The sequence below is a fragment of the Ursus americanus genome, chromosome 36 (genome assembly GCF_024610735.1).
Source record: "Ursus americanus isolate L20-20 chromosome 36, mUrsAme1.1.p, whole genome shotgun sequence".
Classification (NCBI taxonomy): domain Eukaryota; kingdom Metazoa; phylum Chordata; class Mammalia; order Carnivora; family Ursidae; genus Ursus; species Ursus americanus.
In genome coordinates this window covers 10,947,168-10,973,076 of record NC_142162.1, presented here as the reverse complement: position 1 = coordinate 10,973,076, position 25,909 = coordinate 10,947,168, and the positions used below count along the sequence as shown (strand labels likewise).

At 41.7% G+C, this 25,909-nt stretch overlaps 1 protein-coding gene and 1 pseudogene across 5 annotated transcripts in view; one reads left to right on the top strand and one right to left on the bottom strand.

Annotated features, from left to right (window-relative positions):
• Window positions 1–2,887: 2,887 nt before the first annotated feature.
• On the bottom strand, window positions 2,888–4,462 carry LOC123788218 (importin subunit alpha-1 pseudogene; annotated as a pseudogene).
• Window positions 4,417–25,909, top strand: part of NEDD4 (NEDD4 E3 ubiquitin protein ligase) — a 129,435-nt gene continuing 107,942 nt past the window's right edge. For 2 of the 5 annotated variants that reach the window (XM_087859186.1, XM_087859187.1), the window contains exon 1: window positions 4,417–4,802. Coding sequence is in view for 1 of the 5 variants with exons in the window: in XM_087859185.1 (XP_087715311.1) it covers window positions 22,112–22,156 (45 nt within the window). In the remaining 4 variants the exon portion in view is untranslated. Of the gene's footprint in view, window positions 4,803–21,997; window positions 22,157–25,909 lie in introns of those variants that run through there. The other 3 variants (XM_087859185.1, XM_045791215.2, XM_087859188.1) reach the window with 3 other exon arrangements.

The following is a 25,909-nucleotide window of genomic DNA, read 5'->3' as shown; positions in this document are numbered from 1 at the left end:
AGACCTTGTTCTTTTTTATGCCTGAGTAGTATTCTATTGTATATATACCACATCTTTTTTATCCATTCATCTGATAGACACCTGGGTTGCTTCCATATCTTGGCTATTTTAAGCAATGCTGCAATAAATATAGGGGTGCATGTATCTTTTCAAATTAGTGTTTTTGTTTTCTTTAGGTAATTACCCAGTAGTGGAATTATTGGATCATATGGTAATTCTGTTTTTAACTTTTTGCGAAACCTCCATACTGTTTTCCACAGTGGCTACACCAGCTTACATTCCCACCAACAGTCCACTAGGGTTCCTTTTTCTCCATAACAAATAACCAACATTTGTTATTTCTCATGCTTTTCTAATTTTAGCCATTCTCATAGGTGTAAGGTGATATCTCATTATGATTTTGATTTACATTTCCCTGATGATGAGTGATTTTGAGCATCTTTTCATGTGTTTGTTGGCTATCTATATATCGTCTTTTGAAAAATATCTATTCAGGTCCTCTGCCTGGTTTTTAATCAGATTATTTGTCTATTTATTTATTTTAGTGTTGAGTTGTATAAGTTCTTTATATATTTTGGATATTAATTCCTTATCAGAGATATCATTTGCAAATATCTTCTGCCATTCAGTAGGTTGCCTTTTTGTTTGGTTTCCTTCACTGTACAAAAGTTTTTTATTTTGGTGTAGTTCCCATAGTTTAATTTTGCTTTTGTTTCCTGTGCCTTAGGAGACATAGCTAGAAAAATGTTTCTACAGCTGATATCAGTGAAAGTACTGCCTATGTTTTCTTCTAGGAATTTTATGGTTTCCATTTTCACAGTTAGGTCTTTAATCCATTTGAGTTTATTTTTGTGTATGGTGTAAGAAAGTGGTCCAGTTTCATTCTTTTGCATGTAGCTGTCCAGTTTTCCCAACACCGTTTGTTGAAGAGACTGTCTTTTCCCCATTGGATATTCTTGCCTCCTTTGTCATAGATTAATTGACTATAAAAATGTGGGTTTATTTCTGGACTCTATTCTTCCATTGATCTATGTCTATTTTTGTGCCAGTAGTACCATGTTTTCCCCATTTTTGTGCTTTTTGTGGGTGATTTCACTGTTTAAAATAGCCCACAAGGGGAGTGCTGAAGTTTGGGATAGTGTCCCTATGTGCAAGAAGGTTGTGAAGTGCCTTATGGAGAAAATACATATTTTTGTAGTTTTTAGGCATCAATTATAGTGCTGTTGGCTGTGAGTTCTATGTCAGTGAATTAACAATATACATTAAGTAAAGTGTCTTTATTTTTATTTATTTAATTTTATTTATTTGAGAGACAGCGAGAGCACAAGAGAGAGAAGGGAATATAAGCAGGGGAGTAGGGGGAGAGGAGCAGAGAGAGAGGGAGAAGCAAACCCCCCACTGAGCAGGGAGCCCAATGCAGGGCTCGATACCAGGACCCTAAGATCATCACCTGAGCCAAAGGCAGACGCTTTGACTGAGCCACACAGGTGCGCCAGTAAAATGTCTTTAAACAGAAACACACATGAAACAAGAAAATATATTGATTGGTTAATGAAAATTTTGTGATCAGAGCTCCTGGAACCTAAAGCCTTATCCCTAAGAGCGATGGTTCAGTAATCACTAATTCAGTGTTTGTGACAACTTTATAGAATATAAAACATCATTACCATAAATAACAAGAACTGACTGTATTCTCCTTTTGCCTAAGTTAAAGTTGGAAGAAGAAGCATGTGAGCTAATATGAGGCTGAGGGAAGTCTTACCAAAGGAGTGACTTTTAACTGAAATGCAGACAGATGAGTTTTATTTAACCAAGAACGGGGTGCGAGAAGGGACTTCTAGGCTAAGAAAATACCCTGAGCGGGTGGCTCAGTCGGTTAAACCTCCAACTCTTGTTTTCAGGTCTGGTCATGATCTGAGGGTTGTAAGATCGAGACCCACGTCGGGCTCTGTGCTCAGCATGGAGTCTGCTTAGGATTCTCTCCGTCTCCCTCTTTCCCCTGGGGTCATAAATAAATAAAATCTTTAAAAAAGAGAGGGGAGGGAGTATAGCCTGTGCAAAGACCTTAGAATGAGAAGGGGCAAAGCATGTTGAAGATCTGAAAGGTCAGTGCAATTGGATTACAAAAAGCAAGGGAAATAGTGCAGGTGTTTAAGGAAGGTAAGAAAATACACAGTGGATATTCTCGGTGCCTACCGTGATCCATTTGCCAAGCTTCCTTTCTCATTGATCTCCAGTTTTGTCCTGGTGCTGGTCCTTATCCTACACAGCCTTTGTGACCTGGAGAAAGCTGACTCCATCCTTGGCTCACAAAATAAGGACTGGTTAGGGGAAGCTAATTATGGTAATCCTGTCCCTGGCCAGTAAACGGTTCAGGAATAAGAATGTGCCAATGGTGACAAATGAAAAGAATTTTTTTTTTTTTTAAGAAAAGGGTGGAATTTAATCTTTATTTACAGGACACCGCAAGATAGGAGATTCCACAGAAGTAAGAAACCCACTGAGAGGAGGAGCTTCATACAGATCGTACAGTTTGGAACTTGTCAAGTGTAGTTTCATCATAAAAAGTGCTACAATAACAAAACACATTTAAAAAGAGTTTTAACAGAGGGGACGCCTGGGTGGCACAGTGGTTAAGCATCTGCCTTTGGCTCAGGGCGTGATCCCGGTGTTATGGGATCGAGCCCCACATCAGGCTCCTCCGCTGTGAGCCTGCTTCTTCCTCTCCCACTCACCCCGCTTGTGTTCCCTCTCTCGCTGGCTGTCTCTCTCTCTGTCAAATAAATAAAATCTAAAAAAAAAAAAAAAGTTTTAGTAGAAAAACTGTATGGCAAACTTCTACCAAACAGAGTACACAACAAACAACTTTGTGTCTCAGCTGTGCAGTCTAGAAGTTAAAGGTCCCAGAAGTGCCATCCTGAACGTGGGATGTATAGCCTTCAGAGGTAGTTTCTGGCACAACATTCTGATCTTCCTCTTCCTCTACAGAGAAACACTTCTCAATCAAGTTTAATGAAGCTTCATATACAGACTCATTTTCATGGTTTTGTAGAGCTTCAATTTTGTCCAAAACCTCCACATTCTTCCATCATTTTACCAAGTTTCTCAGTTTCATCTAGTTTCTCAGCAGCCTGAAAGATGTTTGAAATGGCATCCAGAATAACCAGGATAATTTTGGTATCTTTTGAGGTTAAGAGGTTCATCAATGGTTCTATTATGCTGTACTGAACAAGGCATACAATCTGTTCATCTGTCCTGCCACTCGTATAGCTGGTCACAGCCCAGACAGCTTCCTTGTGTGTCTTAAAGTCGGCCATAGAGGGAACACCAACGAGGAATGGACTAACCCATGATTCACAACTTGCTCTATCTGGTCCTGGTGACCAGCTGTGATGTTTGACATTGTCCACGTAGCTTCCTCTGGACATTAGTTTTGGGGTTTGTTAGCAGCCTAGGGAAGACAGCAAGTGCTCCAGCATCTGTTACTACCTGAGTCTGTTCATCTGTCCAGTGACGACATTTCCTACGACTCTTGGCACTGGAGTCACAATGGGCAATTCAGTCAAAACTTCCCAAGTTGGGGCACAACTCCTGTTTTCACAACCATTTCATTGTGTTCATTTGGACCATCAGGAAGGTAGGAGATGGCCCAGCAGGTATCTGCTAATACTTCTGGATCATCATGATGCAGGAGACAGACTATGTTTGTCTGAACCCGCTCAAGAGCATCTAATGTGGGTGCAGGATTCTTGTTGCGACAGAGGTTTGAAAGTGTCCAAGTCAGGTTACAGAAGTAACCACATGCTAAAGATGACCTATCAGGAATCGCAAGGAGAGCCAACAGCAGGTCAGCTGCACCGTACTTGACCAAGTCTTGAAAAACTGAGCCATCGCCTGCAATGTTTCCGAGGGCCCACACAGCTTGTGCACTGATGTGGCCATGGGGAGATGCCAACAGAGAAAGGAATGCTGGGACAGCACCTCCATCTACCACAGCCTTGTCTGTTCTGATGTCCCGGAAGCAATGCTCGTGGGGGCCCAAGCAGATTCAAACTGCATGGGGCTACAATCACTTCTGCCCAAGAAGGACACAAATTTTGGAATCAAACCAGCCTGGATTATGTTGTCTATGGGGGGCTGTTTTTCCCTAGAAAGCAGTGCCCTAGGAGATTGAGTAGCCTGGAGCTGGCTTTCCAAATTGTTGCTGTTTATGCCTTTGACAATGTCATCAGTGGACCAATTTACAGTGCCCTGGTTGTTGCGGTTTCCTGTGCTGGAGAAGTAGCCTCATCAGGAAATGAGCTTACATTTCTCCTTTTCAGCATCTGGTCATCCTTCTTAGGTTTCCTCAGCTTCACCTTAACTTCTATTTGGCGCTGCCTCATTTCTGTACTCTCTTTCCCCTTGTTCTTGAATCTGTGATGGTGGACAGCTGGTGAATTGCGTTCTCGTTGGTGGACATGGTTATGAGACAATGGGAGAAACCTGTCCGGCCAGCTCAGGCTTCCACAGGAGCTGGTGCGTGGTATGCAGGCTGCAGGTCTGCTGCCCTCAAAATGAATGTCCACCACGGATCAGCCCAAAGATGGTGTGTGACAAATGAAATTTGAATTATGGAAGCTTTTAGGAAACTTCTTCCTTTTATTTGAGTGATACTGATGGAAAGTCAATCTTACTCATCTATAACAAATGTAGGCAAAGAAGCCTGTTGGTAGCCATTTCATCATTAAAGAGAAGTCAGTCTGAGAACAGAACCTAAAAAAATGAGGAGGATGGAGCTGAGACAACTCTAAGAAAATAGGGTAAGTGCCTTGAAGTGCCTGAAGCCTGAATATGTCTAGACTTCTGGTTATGTGAGCCAACCTCACTGTTTAAGCTTTGGAGTTGGTTTTCTGTTATTTGGAGAAAAAGTTTCTTAACTGAAACAGTAGATATCCTGGTGTAGTTCCCTGAATATATCTAAGATGGAGTCAACTGGACAGAGGACTGGGAATCCTGGTGAGCAAACCATAATCAGAAAGTCTATTTTAGTGTTACACGATGTGTTTATTTCTTTCTTAGCTTTAGTAAAGTCTTGTGTAAGCCATGTGTTAATTGGAGTTTCTTTGCCCATGAGATTATGCTTAGAGTGTCTTGAACCCATTATTCCAGGATCTGTAGAAATACAAAGCACTCCTCTAAATTTCTTTCTAGAAATTCTAGATGTATTCAGGTTCATATGTCTACCACTGGCAATGGTTCAGTCATCTTACTTTCTAGTGTATGTTGACCTGTATGCTGTCCATTAAACATCATACAACTTTTATGCGAAACACAATTCCTTTATTTGAAACACACTACATGAAATTATTAGTAACCTTGTTTGAATATTTTGGGGGGATGGACATGGGGCTTACATTGTAAAATTGCAAACAATTTCAAGGAATGTTAAACGCTCTTATTCTTAAAGGGGTGTGCAATCTAAGGATGTTTCCCCTGCCCATTTCTCCCCAATTCATGTCATCCTTTTCTTTCTTTCTTTTTTTAACCGCCCTACATTCAAGGAGTATACCAGGAATTCCAATTTCCTCTGTCTCTACATGCAGAACAATTCAACTTTTCAATCCCAAATTTTGCTCTAGGCTTACATTGCATATCCAAACCTATCTAAGTATCCAGCAGAACAAAAGGGACTTTCTTATAACAGAATCCATCTTCTTTCGAACAGAATTGTCCTTATTAAGTAGCAATTTTAAGCATTCCTTTTAAATATTCTGACCTTCTTGTCTGCACCTAGAAATATTAAGGATCCGTTAATCATGTTTAGGGCAGTGCGCTCATGGGTAGTAATTGGCAAAAGACCCCCAGGTCACTGCTCTTGCCCATGTGGATATTACTCTTTTAATTCTGTTGTTAGATTAGATTTTATTGTGATTAAGTTAGATGGCACTCCCTTATAGTACAGTTGCCAGTTATATAAAATTCTTGCTTGTAGCCAAACATTCCAATGCACTCACTTAGGCTTCTATCATTTATAAGAAGAATTTTTTTTTGGCCATTTACCTATAAGGAATTTGCCTCTTTTTTTTTTTTTAACATTACTTTTTACTTCAAGAATAATACCAACATTTTTCCTGGCAATTCAAGTTGGGGCTCAGTAAGAAACCCACTCTTAGTGTGTTAAGGAAGAGAGGGAAAGGAATTTATTATAAGGATCCAGAGAATTAAAAAAAAAAAAGAACTTAACCTTTTCTTTGGAAGGAGGAAAACTAGAGCAACTAGAGCTCAATGAATCTTTACCAAGTGAACTAACTACAGATCAAGATACAGGACCTTATTTATCAGTGCTCTAGAAATCTCCCTCCTCCCCTCCCCCCAAGTCATTATCCCTCAAAGGTACCCACTCTTGTGATTTTATCATACAAATGTGTTGTGCCTATTTGTGGACTTTATTTAAATGGAATCATTTCCTGTCTGGTTTCTTTTGCTCAAGATTATGCCTATGAGTTGGGGCGCCTGGGTGGCACAGTGGTTAAGCGTCTGCCTTCGGCTCAGGGTGTGATCCCGGCATTATGGGATCGAGCCCCACATCAGGCTCTTCTGCTATGAGCCTGCTTCTTCCTCCCACTCCCCCTGTTTGTGTTCCTTCTCTCGCTGGCTGTCTCTATCTCTGTCGAATAAATAAATAAAATTAAAAAAAAAAAAAGATTATGCCTATGAGCATACTGTATCCTTCTTGTTACGTGTAATGGTAAGTAGCTTATAATGATTGTTATATACTACTCCAGTGAATACTCTACTTTCCTTTAACAGGTATTTTTAGAGATTTAGAGATTTCTAGAGCACTGATAAATAATGTCCTGTATCTTGATCTGTGTGTTAGTTACATGTTCACTTGGTTGACATTTGGGTTGTTTCCCATTTGGAGACATTGTAAATAAAGCTACAAATGAACATTTTTGTACATGTCTTTAGGTTCACACATGTTTTCATTCTCTGAGAGTGGAATTGCTGGGTGATAAAGTAAGCATATATTCAGATTTAGTAAATATTGCCAAATAGCTTTCCAAAGAGGCTGTGCCAATTTACATTCCCACCAGTAGAGGGTAAGAGTTGCAATCGCTCCACATCTTGCCAACACTTGGTTGTGCGTTTAATAATTATTACCCTTTCTGGTGAGTGAATAGTGTTATCTCATTGTGTGCACTTCCTTGATGACTAATGACGCTGTGCACCTTCTTTTCATATGCTCTTTGAATACTTACTTAGATATCCTTCTTTTTTTTTTAAAGGATTTTTTAAAAAAGACTTATTTATTTATTTTAGAGAGAGTACAAGCGGGGGCAGGGGCAGAGGGAGAGGGAGAGAGAATCCTCGAGAGGGTTCGATCCCAGCACCCTGAGATCATGACCAGAGCCAAAATCAAGAGTAGGCTGCTTAACCAACTGAGCCACCCAGGCGCCCATAGATATCCTTCATTAAGTGCCTATTTAAATGTTTTAAATACTTTGTGAAGTATTTAAGTATTTTATCAGACTGCTTGTCTTTTTTAATTTTTATTTTTTAAGTCCTTTATTAGGTTCTATATCTAAAATTTAAATTCCCAGGAGAGAGTTTGGTTGACCTAGCCGTATGGAATGTGGGAACTTGTGATTGGCAGTCTCTCAGAATTATATAAAGTGGGAGTCATGGAGGTTTTCCAAAGGAAGAGCCAGTGAAAAGCAAATGATATATACTTTACAATAGTTTTCATTTAAATACTTCTCTTTTGGAAAGCCTGGCTGCCTCAGTCCCTTAGGCCTCCGACTCTTGATTTCAGCTCACTTTACTATCTCAAGGTCTTGAGATTGAGCCCCTGGTGGGACTTTGCCCTGGGCATGGCGCCTGCTTGGGACTCTCTCTTTCTCTCTCCCCTCCCCTTGCCCCTGCCCTCTAAATAAATAAATAAGTAAACAAGTAAATAAATAAATAAATACTCCTCTCTTCCTCTCTCGCTTCCTTCTTCTTAAGTGACAGTGTCCTGGGACCATCACAAAGCAATATTTTGGTTCCTCATTTCAATAAGAATTTTAAGCTATCCTAAAAACCCTCTGTTTCTTAGTAGTTCTAAAATTATGTTCTTGCAATATTATCATCAAATAAAAATCAGGAGTAATTTTGGTTAAATTCTTTATCTTTTTCTCCTTACTTATCTCCAAATCTTATCTAATATTTTTATACTTCTTATTAAAACTTTATATTAACATGGCACTGTAGAGTTAATATTTTCCATTCACTATCTCAATTTATCATGTTTTAACTAATTCTTTATAATATAAAAAGTAAATTAAAATTTCTTCTTTAAAACAATTAATATATTATAGACAAGGCTAAAGCCCCTTTGACCCAATCCCCAAATCCCAGTACTCTCCCCTTCGTGCCAGAAGCAACCACTGTTACATTTGATGTGCACAAAACTACTTGGACAGTCTACATCGTTCTGCAACTTGCTTTTTATTTTTCTCTTCAACATTTCATATTATCATCCATAGTGTTGCCTACATTTACGTTTATATTTATCCATACACCATAATTTACTTAAACTGCTCCTCTAGTGATATTAATTTATTTGTTTAAATTTCTCATTATTTCCTACGAATTTTTCACATAAAGAGGGAATATATTTCTATACCTAAGATTGATCCAAAAAGTTCAATGTGGAACACAGAGGAAAAAAAGACCATTACTTTTATAGTCAGTATATTTGTATTTATTCTGCAATAAACAGTTTTTGTCCTTCAAAACAGTATCCATCATTTAACCCCTAGTGTTAAATGCCCTCCTATTCTAAAATTCTGTTATTTTATAAGTATTTCCAGTTAAAGATGCCAAGTTGTATTTTGTACTTTCCCACTGTATCGTAGACAGCTTTAGTGTTTTAATCTCAAAAATATCTTCTTAGAAGAAGTGATTTTTTTTTTGGTCTCAAGCATGAAGCAAGAGAAGGAGGAAGAATTGAAATGCAACAATTTATTCAGCAAATTGCTTGCAAATTATTTACCTGCACTTGAGTCTCTTCAACCAAAACCTAAACAAGTCTGTGAAGGTAGATAAAAGCTTTAGCTTAAAATATAAGTGGTTTTCTGCAGAACCCTCCAGCCATTTCACTTACCTTTTCTTAATAACAAACCTGGGATGTTATTCTATATTTGGTAAGAAAATCTGAAGACAGTTTATTCATTGGTGTAGACATTTGAGGCCATGAGTGTAACTTAGAAGTGACTTCTTTGCCTCAGAAATGTGGCATGTAAATAAAGAAGACAAAATTACATATGCATACATGCACACACAAACACACACCATATTATTGATAGGATCATTTTCACTTTTTATTTATTTTTAATTTTTTTTAAAGATTTTATTTATTTATTCGACAGAGAGAGAGAGAACCAGCAAGAGAGGGAACACAAGCAGGGGGAGTGGGAGAGGAAGAAGCAGGCTCATAGGGGAGGAGCCCGAAGGGGGGCTCGATCCCATAACTCTGGGATCACGCCCTGAGCCGAAGGCAGACGCTTAACGACTGCGCCACCCAGGCGCCCCTAATTTTCACTTTTTAAACAAAATATTGTGGTGCACCTGGGTGGCTCAGACAGTTAAGTGTCTACCTTAGGCTCAGGTTATGATCACAGGATCCTGGGATCGATCCCTGCGTCGGGTTCGCTGCTCGGCAGATTCCCTCTCCTCCCTATCTCTCTCTTTCTCAAATAAATAATAAAATCTTAAAAAAAAAAAATATTGTGACTCTAGTTGCTTGCCAGCTTCTCTTTTTGGTCTTATATGGAGGTAATGTTATTTTTATTCACACATTTGAATAATTTCAAATAATAGTGTAGAAATTCTCATTTGTAATACTTTCACCCTACATATTAGAAATAAAATAAAAGCAATTTCTTAAATGTTTAATTCAAAATCATTTTGTTTTTAGAGAGAGGGAGAGTGAAGGAGGGGCAGAGGAAGAGGAGAGAGAAAATCTTAAGCAGGCTCCACCCCCACCACAGAGCCTAGGTCGATCTCACAACCCTGAGATCATGACCTAAGCCAAAATCAAGAGTCAGGCGCTTAACCAACTGAGCCACGCAGGTGCCCCTCAAAATCACTTTTATAGATAAATTCTGTAATTCAGATTTAAGAACAGTTAGGGTAATAGAACTGACAAATACAAGGTCTTTTCTTTTCCAGGGACTAATATAAAACGTTTTACAATTCAAATTGTTACCTTTCTGTCTTTTTAATAATTCAGGCAAATATAATTTAAAATCCTAAATGCTACTCATTTTAAGTAAAAGTTCGTCATTGTAGAAAGACCATATAATTGTCATAGTTACTGATGCTTTTTTCTTAATCCCCTTTTCTTTTATCACTCAACATGATGAATAACTAAAATTGAGTGTTATTTTTAAGTTTATTTTATGTTTGGGAATTAAAAAAACAACAGCATTTGGTCAAAGTACACAGTGTTAATGGTGTAGATATGGCTTATCGTAGAATTAAATCATGTGCAATCAGAAAGCAACATAAACTCCATAAATATTGTATAAGGTAAACATATGAGTATTACACATGCATTTCCTCCTTGCTGAGAAATAACTTTCATTCATTTAACATGTAGCTGTTGCCTGGCTATTATGCATTCAGTGGTGAGGTATACACAATTCCTATGTTCAAGGAACTCAAGACTAACTCAGGGAGCTCTAGAAGATGATTTCTAAGACAATGCCTTTGGTACTATGAAAGAGGTATGAACAATTTTTCAAAAGAATGAAAGCTGATTAAAGTAAAAAAAAAACTAAGGTAAGAATAAAGGGCTGTGATTACACAGAAAACAGAGCAACTACATCTGTCTGGGGGAATTGTGAGAGACTTCAGGGAGAGATGACATTTGAGAGGGATCTTAAAAAACAAGTAGCTGCCTTCCAGTGGAAGAAAGGTGAGGCAGAAAGACAGCACGAACACGGAGCGTAGTGAGTCAGAAAGCTTCTACGGCAGCATTTAAAGAGGCCTGTGTCTCCCGCAGCTCAAAGGCAGATCATGCTAAAAACAAGACCCACGCTTCAAAGGTCAAGTCAGCAAAACTACACGGGAGACTGAATACGTGACCTCCACGGGTTGGTCACACCAAAGTCAGGGTTCTGATGGGGAAAATACCAAACCCCGAAACCTCAGATGGGGACATCGAGTCGGAAGAGCCTGAGAATCTTGAAACCCCACTAGTAAGTTGATTAATGGCCACCCAAACATATTAAGTCCTAATCCTTGGAACTTGGAGGCGTTACCTTATGTGGAGAAAGGGTCTTTGGAGATGTGATTAAATGAAGCCTCTTCCAATAAGAAGATTACTCTGGATTATCCAGGTTGGCTCTAAATGTCCTCACAAGCGTTCTTGCAAGATCGAGGCAGAGGGAAATAACAGACACACAGAGGAGAAGGCAGTATGACGAGAGCGGTGTTGCCGCAGGCCAAGGATTGCCGAGAGCGGCCCGAAGCTGGAAGAATAAGGAATAGATTCTCCTCTAGAGCCTCCCGGGGGGGGGGGGGGGCGGCCCTGCCAACACCTAGATTTGAGACGTCTGGCCTCCAGATCCGTAAGAAAAGAAATCCATGTTGTTTAAGCCGCCCAGTTGGCGGGGATTTGTTATGGCAGCCCCAGGACACGAATCACCCAGATTTCCCAGCACTCCCCGGACTGGCAGAAGCAGTTTTCTCACCCTTGCCGGCGTCAAGCAGCCTCTCTCACCTAGAAACCCCGCAAAGTGTGACAAGGGGTGCCTCGCAAGATGAACTCATCCTCTTCAAGACCCTGTCAGAAATCTGCCCTCTCAGGGCAGACCACAAAGGATAGGCAGAATTGATTCACCTGGGAGCATTCTCCCCTGACTCGGGGTTTAAAGTCCTGACAAGGATACCTGGATCCAGTCTTAATATGCTGCTGGTGTTATTCCTTGTGGTTTGGACATGACCAAGGCATACAGCACATGAAGAAGAGGCCCTTGACCTACCTTGGTAGAATCTTTGAGGAGAAAATCAGAAGGCCCAGGGAGGGAGGAATACTAGAATTGATTTATAAAGTGGGGCTAGAGAACTCACCACCTACGTCTGTTCCCTAAGAGGACACTTCACTAAGACAACAAAGAATGCACTGGCGAGGGGGCTACTGACAACTTTGAGCTCACTGGCTACCTTCTGTAGTGCAGGGATGACAGTAGTAGGTATTGTCATGAAACTATATTTATAAGAATGTGAGGGGTCTGGAAGAGCAGAGGCCTGTGGACATTACTACAATGGGCAGTCAGATGGGTCACATATGGTGCTGTGGTTCTAACAGCTGGACTCCAGATCTGTGACCCAAAGACTAAAAGTAGGCTAGACTCTTCTCACAAGATTAGAAGTTCTAGCTCCTCAAGTGGGGAAGGGGAATTCTTTTTCCTGGAGATACAGTAAAGTTCCCACTATAATCAAAATTATGATGATCACTTAGTCGTTTTGAGCTTCTCATGCTAGTGGACCCATAATAAAACAAAAGAGCTATCATATTGATAGGGGGCAGAGGGATTGACTGATGATTGTGAGGAGCTAGTTTTGGGCTACACAAGAAAGATAAACTGTGTGTGGAACCCAGGGGGTTCACTGGGGCATGTCTTGGTACTTACATGTCCAATGATAACTGTAAATGGGCTATTATAGCAACCACATACCAATAAGGTTAATACAACTTGATGGTTCATATACCTCAGGGACAAAAATCTGAGTCACCACCAGGCAACAACCCAGATTTACTGAAGTGCTAGCCAAGGGTGGGGGAAATCCAGACTGGGTGGTTTAGGAGAGAGATGATGAATATTAATTAAGGCCCTGAGACGGGTTACTGCAGTAGGAGTCTCAGCTCATCCTACTAACCTTTGTGTCGGATTCCTCTTGCACTCTGCCTCATATCCTCTTGCCCAACTTTTACTTCAGTCCTTGCCGCAGCAACCAGCTGTGTAGACAGCAATCCATTTCAATTGTTTAGCGTATCACGTGCTTTCTGCACTTGGGTTTCACTGCTGCCTGAAAGAACTTACCCATTCTATGCACAAGCAAATCTGGAAATAAGAGGGTTAACAGCCCATGAGGCAACCCCTGTCGGCTAGGGGATAACAACCAATGTATAGATACTCCTTTCTTGGGAGGATAGTTCTGAGGTGCATTCTACATGGCTCTTCAGAAGGTCCTTAGTGAGAATGTGCCCCAAATCAACTTAGCAGTATTACTCAAACTCAGTAACTCCAAAGCCGTTGCATTGGTCTCACCCTCTTCCCTGTTCTGTCATCTGAGGCCCTCACTCATGTTCCCTATGATGAGTAGTAGGCTCATAAATGTTTAATAACGTGCTCTCTAGGGAAAAAAATTAACCTTGTTTATAGTGTTGGCCAGTTTCTGTGGTGTAAATATGCACCCTGTGGTTAATTTTATTCTTTTTTAAATATTTTATTTATTTATTTGAGAGAGAGAATGAGAGAGAGAGAGAGAGAGAGAGAAGGCATGGGCAAGGGGAGGGGCGGGGGGGGGGGAGAGGGACAAGCCGACTCCCCGCTGAGCAGGGAGCCTGATGCAGGGCTTGATCTCAGGACCCCAAGATCATAACCTGAACCGAAGTCAGATGCTTAACCGACTGAGCCACCCAGGCGCCCCCTCACTCTATGGTTAATTTTAAGCTACCAACATGATATCTTCAATCTACAGCTGGACAGAGGTGTGCACAATTGGTCCTTGGGGGCCGGCAGGAGCTGACTCCAGGACATCACTGTTTGATAGCACATCCGAAAATAAACTACCAGCACACAAACCTGTGTTGTGGAAGACACAGGGTGGCTCCAGAAAGAGTTACCTCTCAGTCTGGGCCAATAACCGGAGAACAGTGGGTACACTGACATTAGTCATAGATACCAATAAGATGGGGGGGAACCCTCTGAGGTTGAGGGGAGAATTTCTACTGTATAACAACTTGACGTGGTACGGTTTGGGGAGTAGTGAGGGGTAAGAACTTAGGGATACTCAGAAGTTTCTAGCCTTTGTGACTGGATAGACAGTAATGCCATTTCCAGAGACACAGAATATAGGGCAACAATGAGTTGAGTTTGGGATCTATTAAGTTTGAGGTTTCTTCACGATATTCAGGCCGACTTAGCTAGTGAGAAATACATGTGTGAAGCTTACAAAAGAGCTAAGGGTGTGGAAGCTGTGGCACAGTATTATTGTGAAATTCTATTGTTGATAACTACGTATTATCCCTGGAATATCCTGGCTCCCTTCCTCTCCCCACACCCAGGCAGCAGTGATGCCTCCTGTATTTACTGCCCTGGGGGAGGGCTGTTACTACAGAAATGAAGAGAGAGATGAGTCAATGCTCAGTTTCTAAGTTTCAAAATAGAGCTTTGAATCTCCCAGTAGAGAAAATAGATTGAGAAAAAAGTTTTTGGAGCCTCAAAACCTACATTTTGACTACCAAGAGCCACGGTGGATGCCATTGGTACCGATTTAGGCAGAAGCAGCAATGATGAAGCAGCCGGTTTTCCTACTCTGAAGAGAGAGTTGGCGCTGACAACAACATAGAGAAGAAGGTCTCCGAGAAAGAACTCTACTCCCTGCCCACATCCTCGCTGCTGAGCTGTCAGAGGGAGGCAATTCTAGAATTCCCTAATAATGGAGGAGCTCTAAGAGAAAATGTGGTCTGCCCCACTTCCCGTCAGGAGCCCCGGGAGCTGGGAAACCCCAGCTAGTTCTCCCACTGACATCGCCCAGAGGCAGCAGCTGTAGTAGAAATTACAATATGGTGGGATTTGACAGTGGGCTGGAGTCCAGACCCCCAAGATTTCTGTCTCCACAGCAGTAGGAGAATAGCAGGTGGAAGTTTCCACAATGCTAAAAGGAGGAAAGGGGATGGCCAGTGACCAAGAAGAGCCCTTAGAGATGGGACAACAACCAGAGGATGGCACGTAAACTAATGACTGCTATGTATTCCAATATAGAGGGACAACAGGAAGAAACCAGACACCCTCCTCCATTGCCATGACCCTATGCAAGCTCCTGGTACCCATGAGACAATGCGGAGAAAAGAAAAATAATCATTTGATTAAGTTGAAATCTGAAAATACTACATTATTATGCCTAGGATTTACCATAATCACCATAACTTGCCAAAATTTAACATACAAAAAAACTTAAAGAAAACAAGATTATTTCAAGAGGTATTTATTTTATTGTTAAATAAAATCCAATGTCCATTTATGACCGGTAATCTTATTATTGAATTAGGAATAGAAGTGAAGTTCTTCAACAAAGAAAGGATATCAAATAAAACAAAATAAAACAAACAAAAAAACAAAAAAGGAAAACAAAACCCAAAACCCTACAGCAAGTATCCTGTCAATTATACCTGTTATCACCATGTATATCCAAGTATTAGGACACTCAGACAAGAAAAAGAAATGCAAGAGATTAGAATGGAAAAAACAAAATTCAAAGATGTTAACAAATGGCTACATGAAAGATAAATGAAGTATTTTAGACATAATGAACTTCAGGAAGTTTGCTGAATACCAAAATAAGTATAGAAAACTATATATATTTCTGTATACCAGCAATAAACTGTTAGGATATGTAATATTTTTAAAAAGACACTATCCTTACAATAACAAGGAAAAATATAAAGTATGTTGAAATAAATATAGCGAAATATGTTCAAGGCCATAGTGGTAAAAATTATAAAACTTTTTGAAAGACTTTTAGATCTACTTATTTACTCATTTCTTTATTTTTTAAATAAACTCATTTTCTAGAACAGTTTAAGTTCATTAAAAAAAATCGTGAAGGTAGTAAGGGTATTCTTTTATACCCTACATTCCAGTTTCCCTTGTTGTCTTATGTTACTGTGGCACATTTGTTACAATTAATAAATATTGATCCATTGTTATTAAGTAAACTTTGCATTTTATTCAGATTTTCTTAGTTTTTACCTAATGCCCTTTTTTCTGTTCCAGAATCCTCCTTATGATACCACTGTATATTACTACATTTAGTTATCCTGTCTCTTTACAGCATTCATGACTGTAGCTTCCTTGTTTTTGATGGACCTTGACAGCTTTGGGGAATACTGATCAGACATTTGCAGATTGTCATGTTTTTCTCCTGACCAGACTGGGGTTCTAGGTCTTTGGTCTCGCAGAGGTAAATAAAGTGCCATGTTCATCACATCATATCAAGGGTACATGCTATCAGCATGACTTATCACTATTGATGTTGACCTTGATCACCTGGCTCAGCTTGTGTTTGTCAGGTTTTTCAACTTTTTCCTCCTTTTCCATATTGTCCTGTTCGGGAGAAAGATGCTAAGCTTAGCACACAATGTAGCAGTGGGATTATGCTCCCCTCCTTTAGTATCTACATAAATTATTTGGAATTCTACACAAAACTTGTGTCTTCTCCCTTATTTATTTAATCATTTACTTATATCAATATGGACTTGTGTATATTTATTTTATGCTTTGGATATAATTCAATACTACTTTATTTTGTTGCTGAAATTGTCCCAGCTTTGGCCATTGGGAGATCTCTGACATACCCCCATCATTGTGGGTTTGATTTTTTTTTTTTCCCAGCACTTCCTTATTTTCTGGCATGAAAAGCTGCTGCAGGCTCATCTTGTACCTTTCCTGCCCCAGGACTACAATCAGCCATTTCTCCAAAGAGTGCTAGTTCCTTTTATTAGAGACCTTTATGTATTTTTAACCAGCATAATTTCATTTTTTAAAATCTGAAACAATCTCAAACTTACAGAAAAGTTGAAAGTATAAAGAAATTTTTTTCTTGATCCTTTGAGGAGCATTTTGTTGACTTGCTGCCCAACAACCTCCTAATATTTTAGTGTGTACATCTTACGAACAAGGTCATTCTCATCTACATAACCACAATATAGTCATCAGAACCCAGTAATTGACATGCATTACAACCACCTCATCCTCAGAAACACTCACGTTTCAGCAAATGCCTCAATAACGTCGTTTATAGCAATGGGGTTCAGAATCATGAGGTGCCTTTATTTGCACGTCTCTGTGAGGTTACTTTTATGTGTCAACTTGGAAGGTGTTTTTGGAAGAGATTTACATTTAAATTGGTGAATTTTGGGTAAAGCAGGTTGCCCTTAATAGTGTGAGTGGGCTTCACCCAATCAATTGAAGGCTTGAATAGAATAAAAAGACTCTTCTCCCCTAAGCCAGCAGGGATTCTCCAGCAGACAGCCTTTGGACTTTATCCACACCATCAGCTCCTGCCGCTGGGCCACACTGCATGTTTTGGACTTGCAAACCTTCATAACTGCATGAGCCAACCCCTTACGGTAAATTTTTCACACACACACACACACACACACACACACACACACACGCACACCATTGGTTCTGTTTCTCTAGAGAACCCTAATACAGTTAATCTCTGTCTGCAATAGTTCCTCAGATTTCTTTGACTTCTATGTCTTTGCACTTTGAAAATTACAGGCCAGTTATTTTATAGCATGTTCCTTTTTTTTTTTTTAAGATTTTTATTTATTGATTTGACAGAGAGAGAGAGAGACAGCCAGCAAGAGAGGGAACACAAGCAGGGGGAGTGGGAGAGGAAGAAGCAGACTCCCAGCAGAGGAGCCTGATGGGGGGTTCGATCCCAGGACCCTGGGATCACGCCCTGAGCTGAAGGCAGGTGCTTAACGACTGAGCCACCCAGGTGCCCCTATAGCATGTTCCTTAATTTGGATTTGTCTGATGCTTTAACATGATTAGATTCTAGTTTGGCAGGCATAGCACTAAGGTCAACACACCCTAGCAGATCCCAGAATTTGATCTGCCCCATTACTGATCGTTATTTTGAATACTTGATAATGGTGCTGTTGTTCAGCCTTTCCCCCAGGTAACTAATAAGTATTTTGTGGAAAGATATATCAAACACTGTAAAAATGTCACTTGTCAAACTGAATTTACTCATTTAGTATAATTTACATCAGTATGGATTTACAGTATCAGATTTATTCACTGGATTATAATCTGTTGCTATCATAATTTATTTTGGTGCCTACTAGTCCATTTTTGGCAGCGGGAGCCTCCTTTAGCTGGCTTCTGCGTCCTTTTGACGTGTCCCCATCATTACTTCATTATGTTCTTGCATAACATTTTGTTTCATAAAAAGACTTTTACAAACAAGACTCTATAGCCTCATTATGTGTAACAGGAAAACAAAATGAAACAATAGAAAAAAAATTATCTGAAAAAAAAGGAAGCACTGCTCTCACTGCTGAAGTGTAAAGTTCAAACTTCTTAAAATGGCATGAAAGAGAAAGTTAACACAAGAAGCACTATGCTGTATCTGGGTTTCAGTGAGAGAAAACGTTTACAATTTACTTCATTAAAAAAAAAAAAAGCATAATGGGGTCAGTCTTTTAACACCATAAACACAAACTGATAATTTTGTCCTTGAGTATAATAAACCTTTGGGAAAAGCTTAGGAATCTGATGCTTCATTTATCTCAACTGATACAAAATTTTTTAAAGCAATCTCTATGCACAGTGTGGGGCTTGAACACATAACTCCAAGATCAAGAGTCACAGTACCGACTGAGCTTTACGCTCCTCAACGGATACAAAAATTTTGAACCATCATTAAATTTCAGAGACACCATTCCCATTTATCTAAACAGCATGCTACAAACATTTGAAACAGCTAAGTCATATAATAAGAGGTGTTTCCAAGTTAAAAACAAAACAAAAAACCCTGTTCCCCCAATGTCCGACAACAGAAGAATGACTAATTGTGGTAAAGTCCTTCAATGTCATATAAGACAGCAGTGAACATAAATTTACTACAACTATTCAGCATGAATTAATCTCACAAATAGAATGGTAGGAAAATGTAAGTCACTTTATGATTCCGTTTATATAAAGATCAAAGACACAAAAATGAACAATGTATTATTTAGGAATACATACCCAGCTGGTGAAACAATTTTAAAAACACATGAAAACAGTAAACATAGAATTGAAAATAGTAGATATCTGTTGGTGGGGGCAAGAAAGGGCACAAAAGGTACAAAAAAGTTCTTGGTAATATTCCTTTTCTTACAGTGGGTGGTGAGTACATTAGTGTCATTTTTATTCTTCATACCTTAAACATTTTTAAATCTTTTGCATGTACTCAAAATTTAATTTAAAAAAATGTCTACAATTTGGGACATGTTTGGACACATTTGGGACACATTTCCTGTGCTGTGTAATATGGCAATCTGAACCACAAGTAAATATTTAACTTAACTATAAAATTATTCCTTATTTGTATTAGCCACATTTTAAGTGCTCAATAACCAAGTAAGCTAGTGGCTACCATATTGGTAGTGCAGATGTCGATTTCCTTCATAACAGAAAGTTTTATTGGATAACACTGGACACAATGACTACCTCCAAGAACAACACCTTTCTAGTACTTGGGTTTTTCCCTCAGATTGGAGAATGACAACTCCCCAGATCTGTAGAATCCAAGAGCAGAGATGACCTATATCCTGGGTACAATCTTACGTCGAAGGCTTTAAAGAAGTGCCGGTTATCCCCACTGCCTACCAAAGTGGAATGACAGCAATACTGCAGAAGCCATGCAAAGCTTGAATACCCAAAGCAGGCTGGAGACAGGCCCCGGGTCTCAGCAGCCACAGAATGGTGCAGAGGACCAGCGGCAGATGAGAGAGGTCAGAGGCCCAGAAGGGGTTTTCATCTTTGGGCCTGAAATTATGTGGCCTGAAGACAAGAAACAGATTGGGAGTGCTGATTTCTCCCTCAATGCCAGAGGGCAAAGATGCTAGGACATACATTGCTAGTCTGCTTCCCCCCCACCCCACGCCACCATCCCTAGTAACAGAACCCCACAAGCCTCCCCAGAAAAGTCTGTATTTGCCAGCCTACCCCGTATTTAGATCCTGCTATGTGACTCAGTTCTGTTCTATGAATTTAAGTAGAAGACTCTATAAGCCTTTCTCAAAAGACGAGCATGAGACCTGAGCTCCCTTCTTCATTCCTTCCTCTGTCTTGTTGCCTGGAGCAGGGGTGTAATGGTTGGAGCCTGAGGCACTCTGGACTAGGAGCATAAGGACCACACCTGTAAATGGCAAAGCACCAGCTTTACAGTGCCTGTATTTCTGATGCCTTTGTGGAGCAAGGTAGCCTTATTTACCCTGGCCTACCTACCTCTGAACTGTTATATACAAGAACAATATAACATCTATCCTTAAATTCTGTTAGTTTGGGTTACTATTACTAACAGCTAAACCTCATTCTAATGGATACAGATGTCTACAATTAGAGCCCAGTGGGAAGAAAAATGTTTCTACTAATGCCAACTTGGAGAGATGAGGGCTGTGCCATGCCCTCCATCCCCGAGATGACGTAGCACTAAAACTGCCTGCTAGAGTGTACAATCAAGGGCAAAACGAGGATTAGGAAGAACAGTGAACTGATTAGGACTAAGTTTTTTACCACTTGAGCAGACAGGAAGCTCAATCAACATAGAAACTAAGTTCAGTTACAGAAAATTAAATAGTAACATATCTTGCACTATTGAGCTCTTAGTCTGAGATCTCTAGGAGGATTGTAGCTGAAACCATGCCAATGGCAACGGATGAGGTCCAGGGGGTTTAGAGTAAGGGGGGAAAAATAAACCTTAAAGATCTCAAAAATCTAGTGTTAGAGGCAGCGAGCAGATATTAAGAGTGAGAAAGGATTAAGGGCGCCTGGGTGACACAGCGGTTAAGCGTCTGCCTTCGGCTCAGGGCGTGATCCCAGCGTTATGGGATCGAGCCCCACATCGAGCCCCACATTGAGCCCCACATCGGGCTCCTCCGCTATAAGCCTGCTTCTTCCTCTCCCAGTCCCCCTGCTTGTGTTCCCTCTCTCGCTGGCTGTCTCTATCTCTGTCAAATAAATAAATAAAATCTTAAAAAAAAAAAAAGTGAGAAAGGATTAAAGGAGAACTTTCTAACAAGATTTTTTTTTGTATGCGTTAGAAATAACAAACAAAGTATCTTTCATAATGTTACCCTTGTTAGATCAGTTATTCAACACCAAAGTCTTCCTGTGATTAGGGAACTATAAAATCCATCAGACATGACTATAAAATAAGCATGATTATTCCACAGCACAGGAGGTCCTAGTTCGTTGCATTTTTTCTCCTTTTCTTCGCTACATTTTGTGGTGCTGCAGGTCAAGGCTCAGCTAAGCAGGTTTACAGGGTTAAGCCTGGAGGCTGGACATTATGGGTAGGCTTTAAAGATAGACCATACGACAGGAAATCGCTTATGAATTGGCACAGTGTTTAAAAATCACACGGAGAGAATTTCAGATCCTGAGTCCAAGAATGATGAGATCCCTTCAGGCCTCCCCATTTGCTGCCTCACTCAGGCTGGGCTTTCCCCCACGAGGTCGCAAGGTTCAGCTTCTATTGGAATCGGCAGCCTTAACCAACAAGAAAGGGCTTGTGGTGAAGCTGGGATTAAGCGCTCCCGATCCCAGGCGTCTAGTAAGACGCCGAGCTCTGGAGCGGATCTGAGTGAGACTTGTTGCTGGGGAAAACCGCAGCTTTGTTTCCCAGGGGAAGGGCTGACGGTCCCCGGCCTCCAGGGCTTGCTCGACGCGACGCCTGGGGCTGCATCAACTTCCCCGCGCGGGAGCGGACGGCGCGCCCCCGCCACGCGCGCCCCCGCCACGCGCACTCCCCACGCCCTGAGCCTCGCCACGCGCCTGCCTCCTACACGAGTCCCCCACGCACGCTCTCCCCGCCGCGCGCGCCCCCACCCCTGCGCCCCAGCACGCGCGCCGCGGGCCCTTTCCCGCCGCACTCCCTAGCGCCACTGGCGCCCACTAGCCGGGGGAGGCGCTGCGACGGCGGGGGGAGCGCCGCCTCCTCTTCCTCCACCTCCTCCGGCCTCCTCCCTCTTCTCCTCCTCCACCACCTCCTCCTCCTCCTCCTCCTCACTACTGTTCCCACTCCTGGGCGGGGGCGAGCGCGTCCGGTTTACTGGAACCGTTCGGAAATGGCAACTTGCGCGGTGGAGGTGTTCGGGCTCCCGGAGGACGAGGTGCGGGGGCCGAGGGGCTGCGGGGCGGGCTTCCCTTCTCGCTGCTCATCTGCCGGACGGAGGAGGCGGCGGCTGCCAAAGGGTCGGCTGTTAGCCCCCACGACCGCCGCGCGAGCTCCGGGCGCGCGCAAGGCGCCGCGGGGACCTGGGGCGGCCCGGCGCGCGCGGGTGTGTGGGTGTGGGTGTGTGTGGGGGTGCTTGCTTTAGCGAGCGGCATTTTCTTCGCCAGCGTGTGGACTCCACACCCCTCTCCTCCCGGAGCCGCCGCCTTCCTTGTCAGTTTCCTTCAGGAAGTGCCGAGGAGGGGCATTAGGCAGCGAAAGGCGTGAGTGCGCGGGGGGGGGGGGGACAGCGCTTCGCCCCGCCGGCCTCTTCCTGCCACCCCCCGCCGACGGTGCGTGAGCTCCGGGGGGTGGGGCGGATTGCCCCGGAGTTCAGCATCCCGGCTGTTGACGAGCCGGCGCTGGCACAGGCCCGCTGGACTTAACTTCATGGACTTTGACGTGAAGACTTCCAAGAGAATTGTCATTAGCTGTTTTGATTTTTTTTTTTTTTTAATCTGAAATCGCGTTTAACCCCCTAACTGGAGACCGGCGATGGGGAAGCAGGCAGATAGATCGTCCTCCTGTTCAGCAACAAGTGTCAAGTGTGGCAAGTTCGTGCTATGTTTCACTGGTCTTCAGTGATACTTAAAAAATAAAGTCAAAAAAGTATAAATACTTTAAAGAACTTCCCACAGCTGTTCACTTTGAAAATTTTCATGATTTGAGAAGGAAAGCTGTGTCTTCTCAGCGAAATAACTTAGGCTGGTTATGCCTGACGCTTGGTAAAAATGAGGCCATTTGGAAAGAGTTGTTCCGTTTTAAATGAGATGTGGCTTCCCTAAATTCTTGATGATTGTCTCAAAAATGGGAATGGGTGGGAGATGAAAAGCTATCTAGTCTAAAAGTGACAAGTTCAGTTTGGGGGAAAAAATCAAATTTAAGCGTTCTTGTTGACTGGCCAATCTGTCACATGTACCTCTTATCAAGATTGGACCCAATAAACTGTAATACATCACGGTAAATTTAATTTATCTTCTGACAGTGTTGGAATAGTTCCTTCTCTTAGTAACTTGGTATCTTCAAATGTCTTTTACAAAATGTTTTTTACATTTATCTTGACAGTTCTTTGTGTATAAACAGTGGGCAACTTGTTTATGTAGGCAAGTTATCTTAGTGTTTTGAGACTAATCATGTGATAGATTAGAATTCAATTTCTTAGTTATTGCTACCAAAAAGAAGCAAATTGGTGGTGGGAAAATGGTGGCAGCTTGGTAGACCCTCAGAAACAACAGTCAGTATGTTATGGCCAAAGATGATATTCCTGCTAACGTCCATTATTGTTTAGCAGAAGGGATCAGAGGGAAGAAATGGGGTGTTGAACCTGTGATAGCTTTCTTCTTATCGGTCAGGTCTCCCTGTTTTGCTACCATAAACTGTTCAGTGCAGATAACCTCACGCTGACATCCAACCCAATCAGGCTGGCCTTGGACTTTCTTCCCTTTTTGTCGTTATTACTCAGAGGTAGATCCTGATTCCAGATTTCTCATGTCATTCCCTTCCAGCAAAGCCAGTTGATCATTGAATATTGCCAGAGGCATCGTTCACTCTTCTCTCTTTGGTACAGGTCCTGTGTTTTCCGTTATCTGCTTCTCACATCACCTGCGCAGCTGAAATAAAACGAATTATGGCAGTTAGTGAGTGGTCAGTAAGCAACTGGGGCTAAAGGCCAGAAACTCCACCCTTTGAAATGAGGTGTTCCTGAACTTGCATCCTGAGGGATTTGTACTTCTAGGAAGTTTCATGGCGTGGGGCCCGTGCTGTTTGCATAATGGGGGTCCAGTTGTCAGTCCCATGACTCAAAGTTCCTTGCAGCTCCCTCTGTCTGCTTTGTCCACATTGAGGAAGAGAGTGAGATCGGAAGATAAGAGACATGATGATGGACTGTTGTCTTCCACTTCTTCCTCTGGGTTATTCATTCAACAGACATTATTTAACTGTCTGTTCTGTGTCATGCAGTGTGCTGGCCGCAGGGATACACAGAGAAAAAACAGTCCCTGCCTGTTTTGTGAGGAACTCACAGTCTGGTGGGAAAGATGAAAATCGCTAGTTTTCCGGATAGAGGTTACCATCTCATCACTCTGATTTGTCATGTATTTTCTGGTCCATCACAAAGTAAAAGAGGACTTAGAAGAAGACTCCCCCTCACTTTTTTTTTTTTTTAAGAAGAAAACATTGTTATTTTTTAGAACTCACAGAGGAGTTGGGAAGAGGCAGCCCTCTGCTGTTGCTTAAAAATAAGGTAGCTTTTCTATTACAGCAAAAAGTGATGATTCTTATTTTAAATTTGAAACCGAAACAAGAAGAAAAATGAACAGACATGGGATACAAGATACTCAGAGAATTATAATTTAACCAATATTTTAACCACTGAGTCACACCGTATGAGCATATTAGTGGCTCATTGAAGTAAGCCAAAGTTGAGATCATAATTCCTCTCTATCACTTTTCAGTGAGCCTTAGCTCTTATTCCACATATAAATGTCTTTTAGTAAGAGACGGTCTTGGCTTCGTGTGCAGACTTTTGTCATTATAGCATAACAAACTAAGGAAGTAGTGAATATAAATTATACCAGAGTTGCTCTGACAGTCGCTTGGGATTAATAATAGAGGATAATTCTCACCAACCTTTGGTGAGGAGACGTGTGGTAGCCATGGACACTGGAATTCAGCATCCCTTCCAGCCTCTTTTCAGTGGACTTCCCTGTTAGGCAGAGGTTGGAAAGCCAAACACTGTGTTTCTCATATTTTCTGGCACTTAGCATTCTGGAAATGGGATTTTGAAATAGGTTTCCCAGTATGGCACACTTACTTGAGTTTTGGAAAGTAGAAATGAAGTGGAGCGTAAGTTCTTGTTTCTTTGGCTAGTTCTCCTGACAAGCACAGTCATGTAGACATTGACTTTTCCTGCAGAAGTGTTTCAATATCTGGTAACTTGTTTTGTGAGGATTGATAGGAAGTTGCAGAACCAGTGGCGGTGGCCGCTTCCTGATGACTAGATGGGATATGTTTGTTAAGCCAGCCGATCTGGGGGTGTCCCAGGATTCCCTGCCTTCCTGATGGGGACAGAAGTGGCAGCTTCCTGGGTGGGCCAGTTCGAGCTGTTTCCAGGGCCTCGGGAGGCCCCAGGCTGCAGCCTGCCCCTCCAGCTCTCCCAACGATTTTGTAAGCCCCCAATTCCCTAGATTAACTTCTTTCTTCTTAAAACATCTAGAGTAATGTCCGTTTCCTACAACTGAAACAAGGTAGAGAAGGAAGGAAAGGGAAAGAGTTGAGCGTGTCCACTGCCAGTTTGGAAGTACAGTTTGCACATGCAGAAGAATGAATGCCTTTGGCGGGGACAGTGACAGCAGTGCGTAAGCAGCGGGGTAGCTAAGAAGTGCCTTTGCTGACATTTCTAGACCCCTGATGCCAAGCAGAAGCAGAGCTGGCATCATACCGAGCCTGGAACACAATTCCCAAACCTTTATTCACTGCGCAAGGGAGGAGAAGCACAGGTTAAGCCCCAGCTTCGTTAGTATCTATCCCACACTTTGATGTGTTGACTTTGCCATTGCTCCTTTTTTGCAGCTCCTTAATTCCAGCATCATTCTATTTTTCATGGGTTTCCATGGGACCAAAGAAGTGGATAAATAGAATTTATTTCATAGCT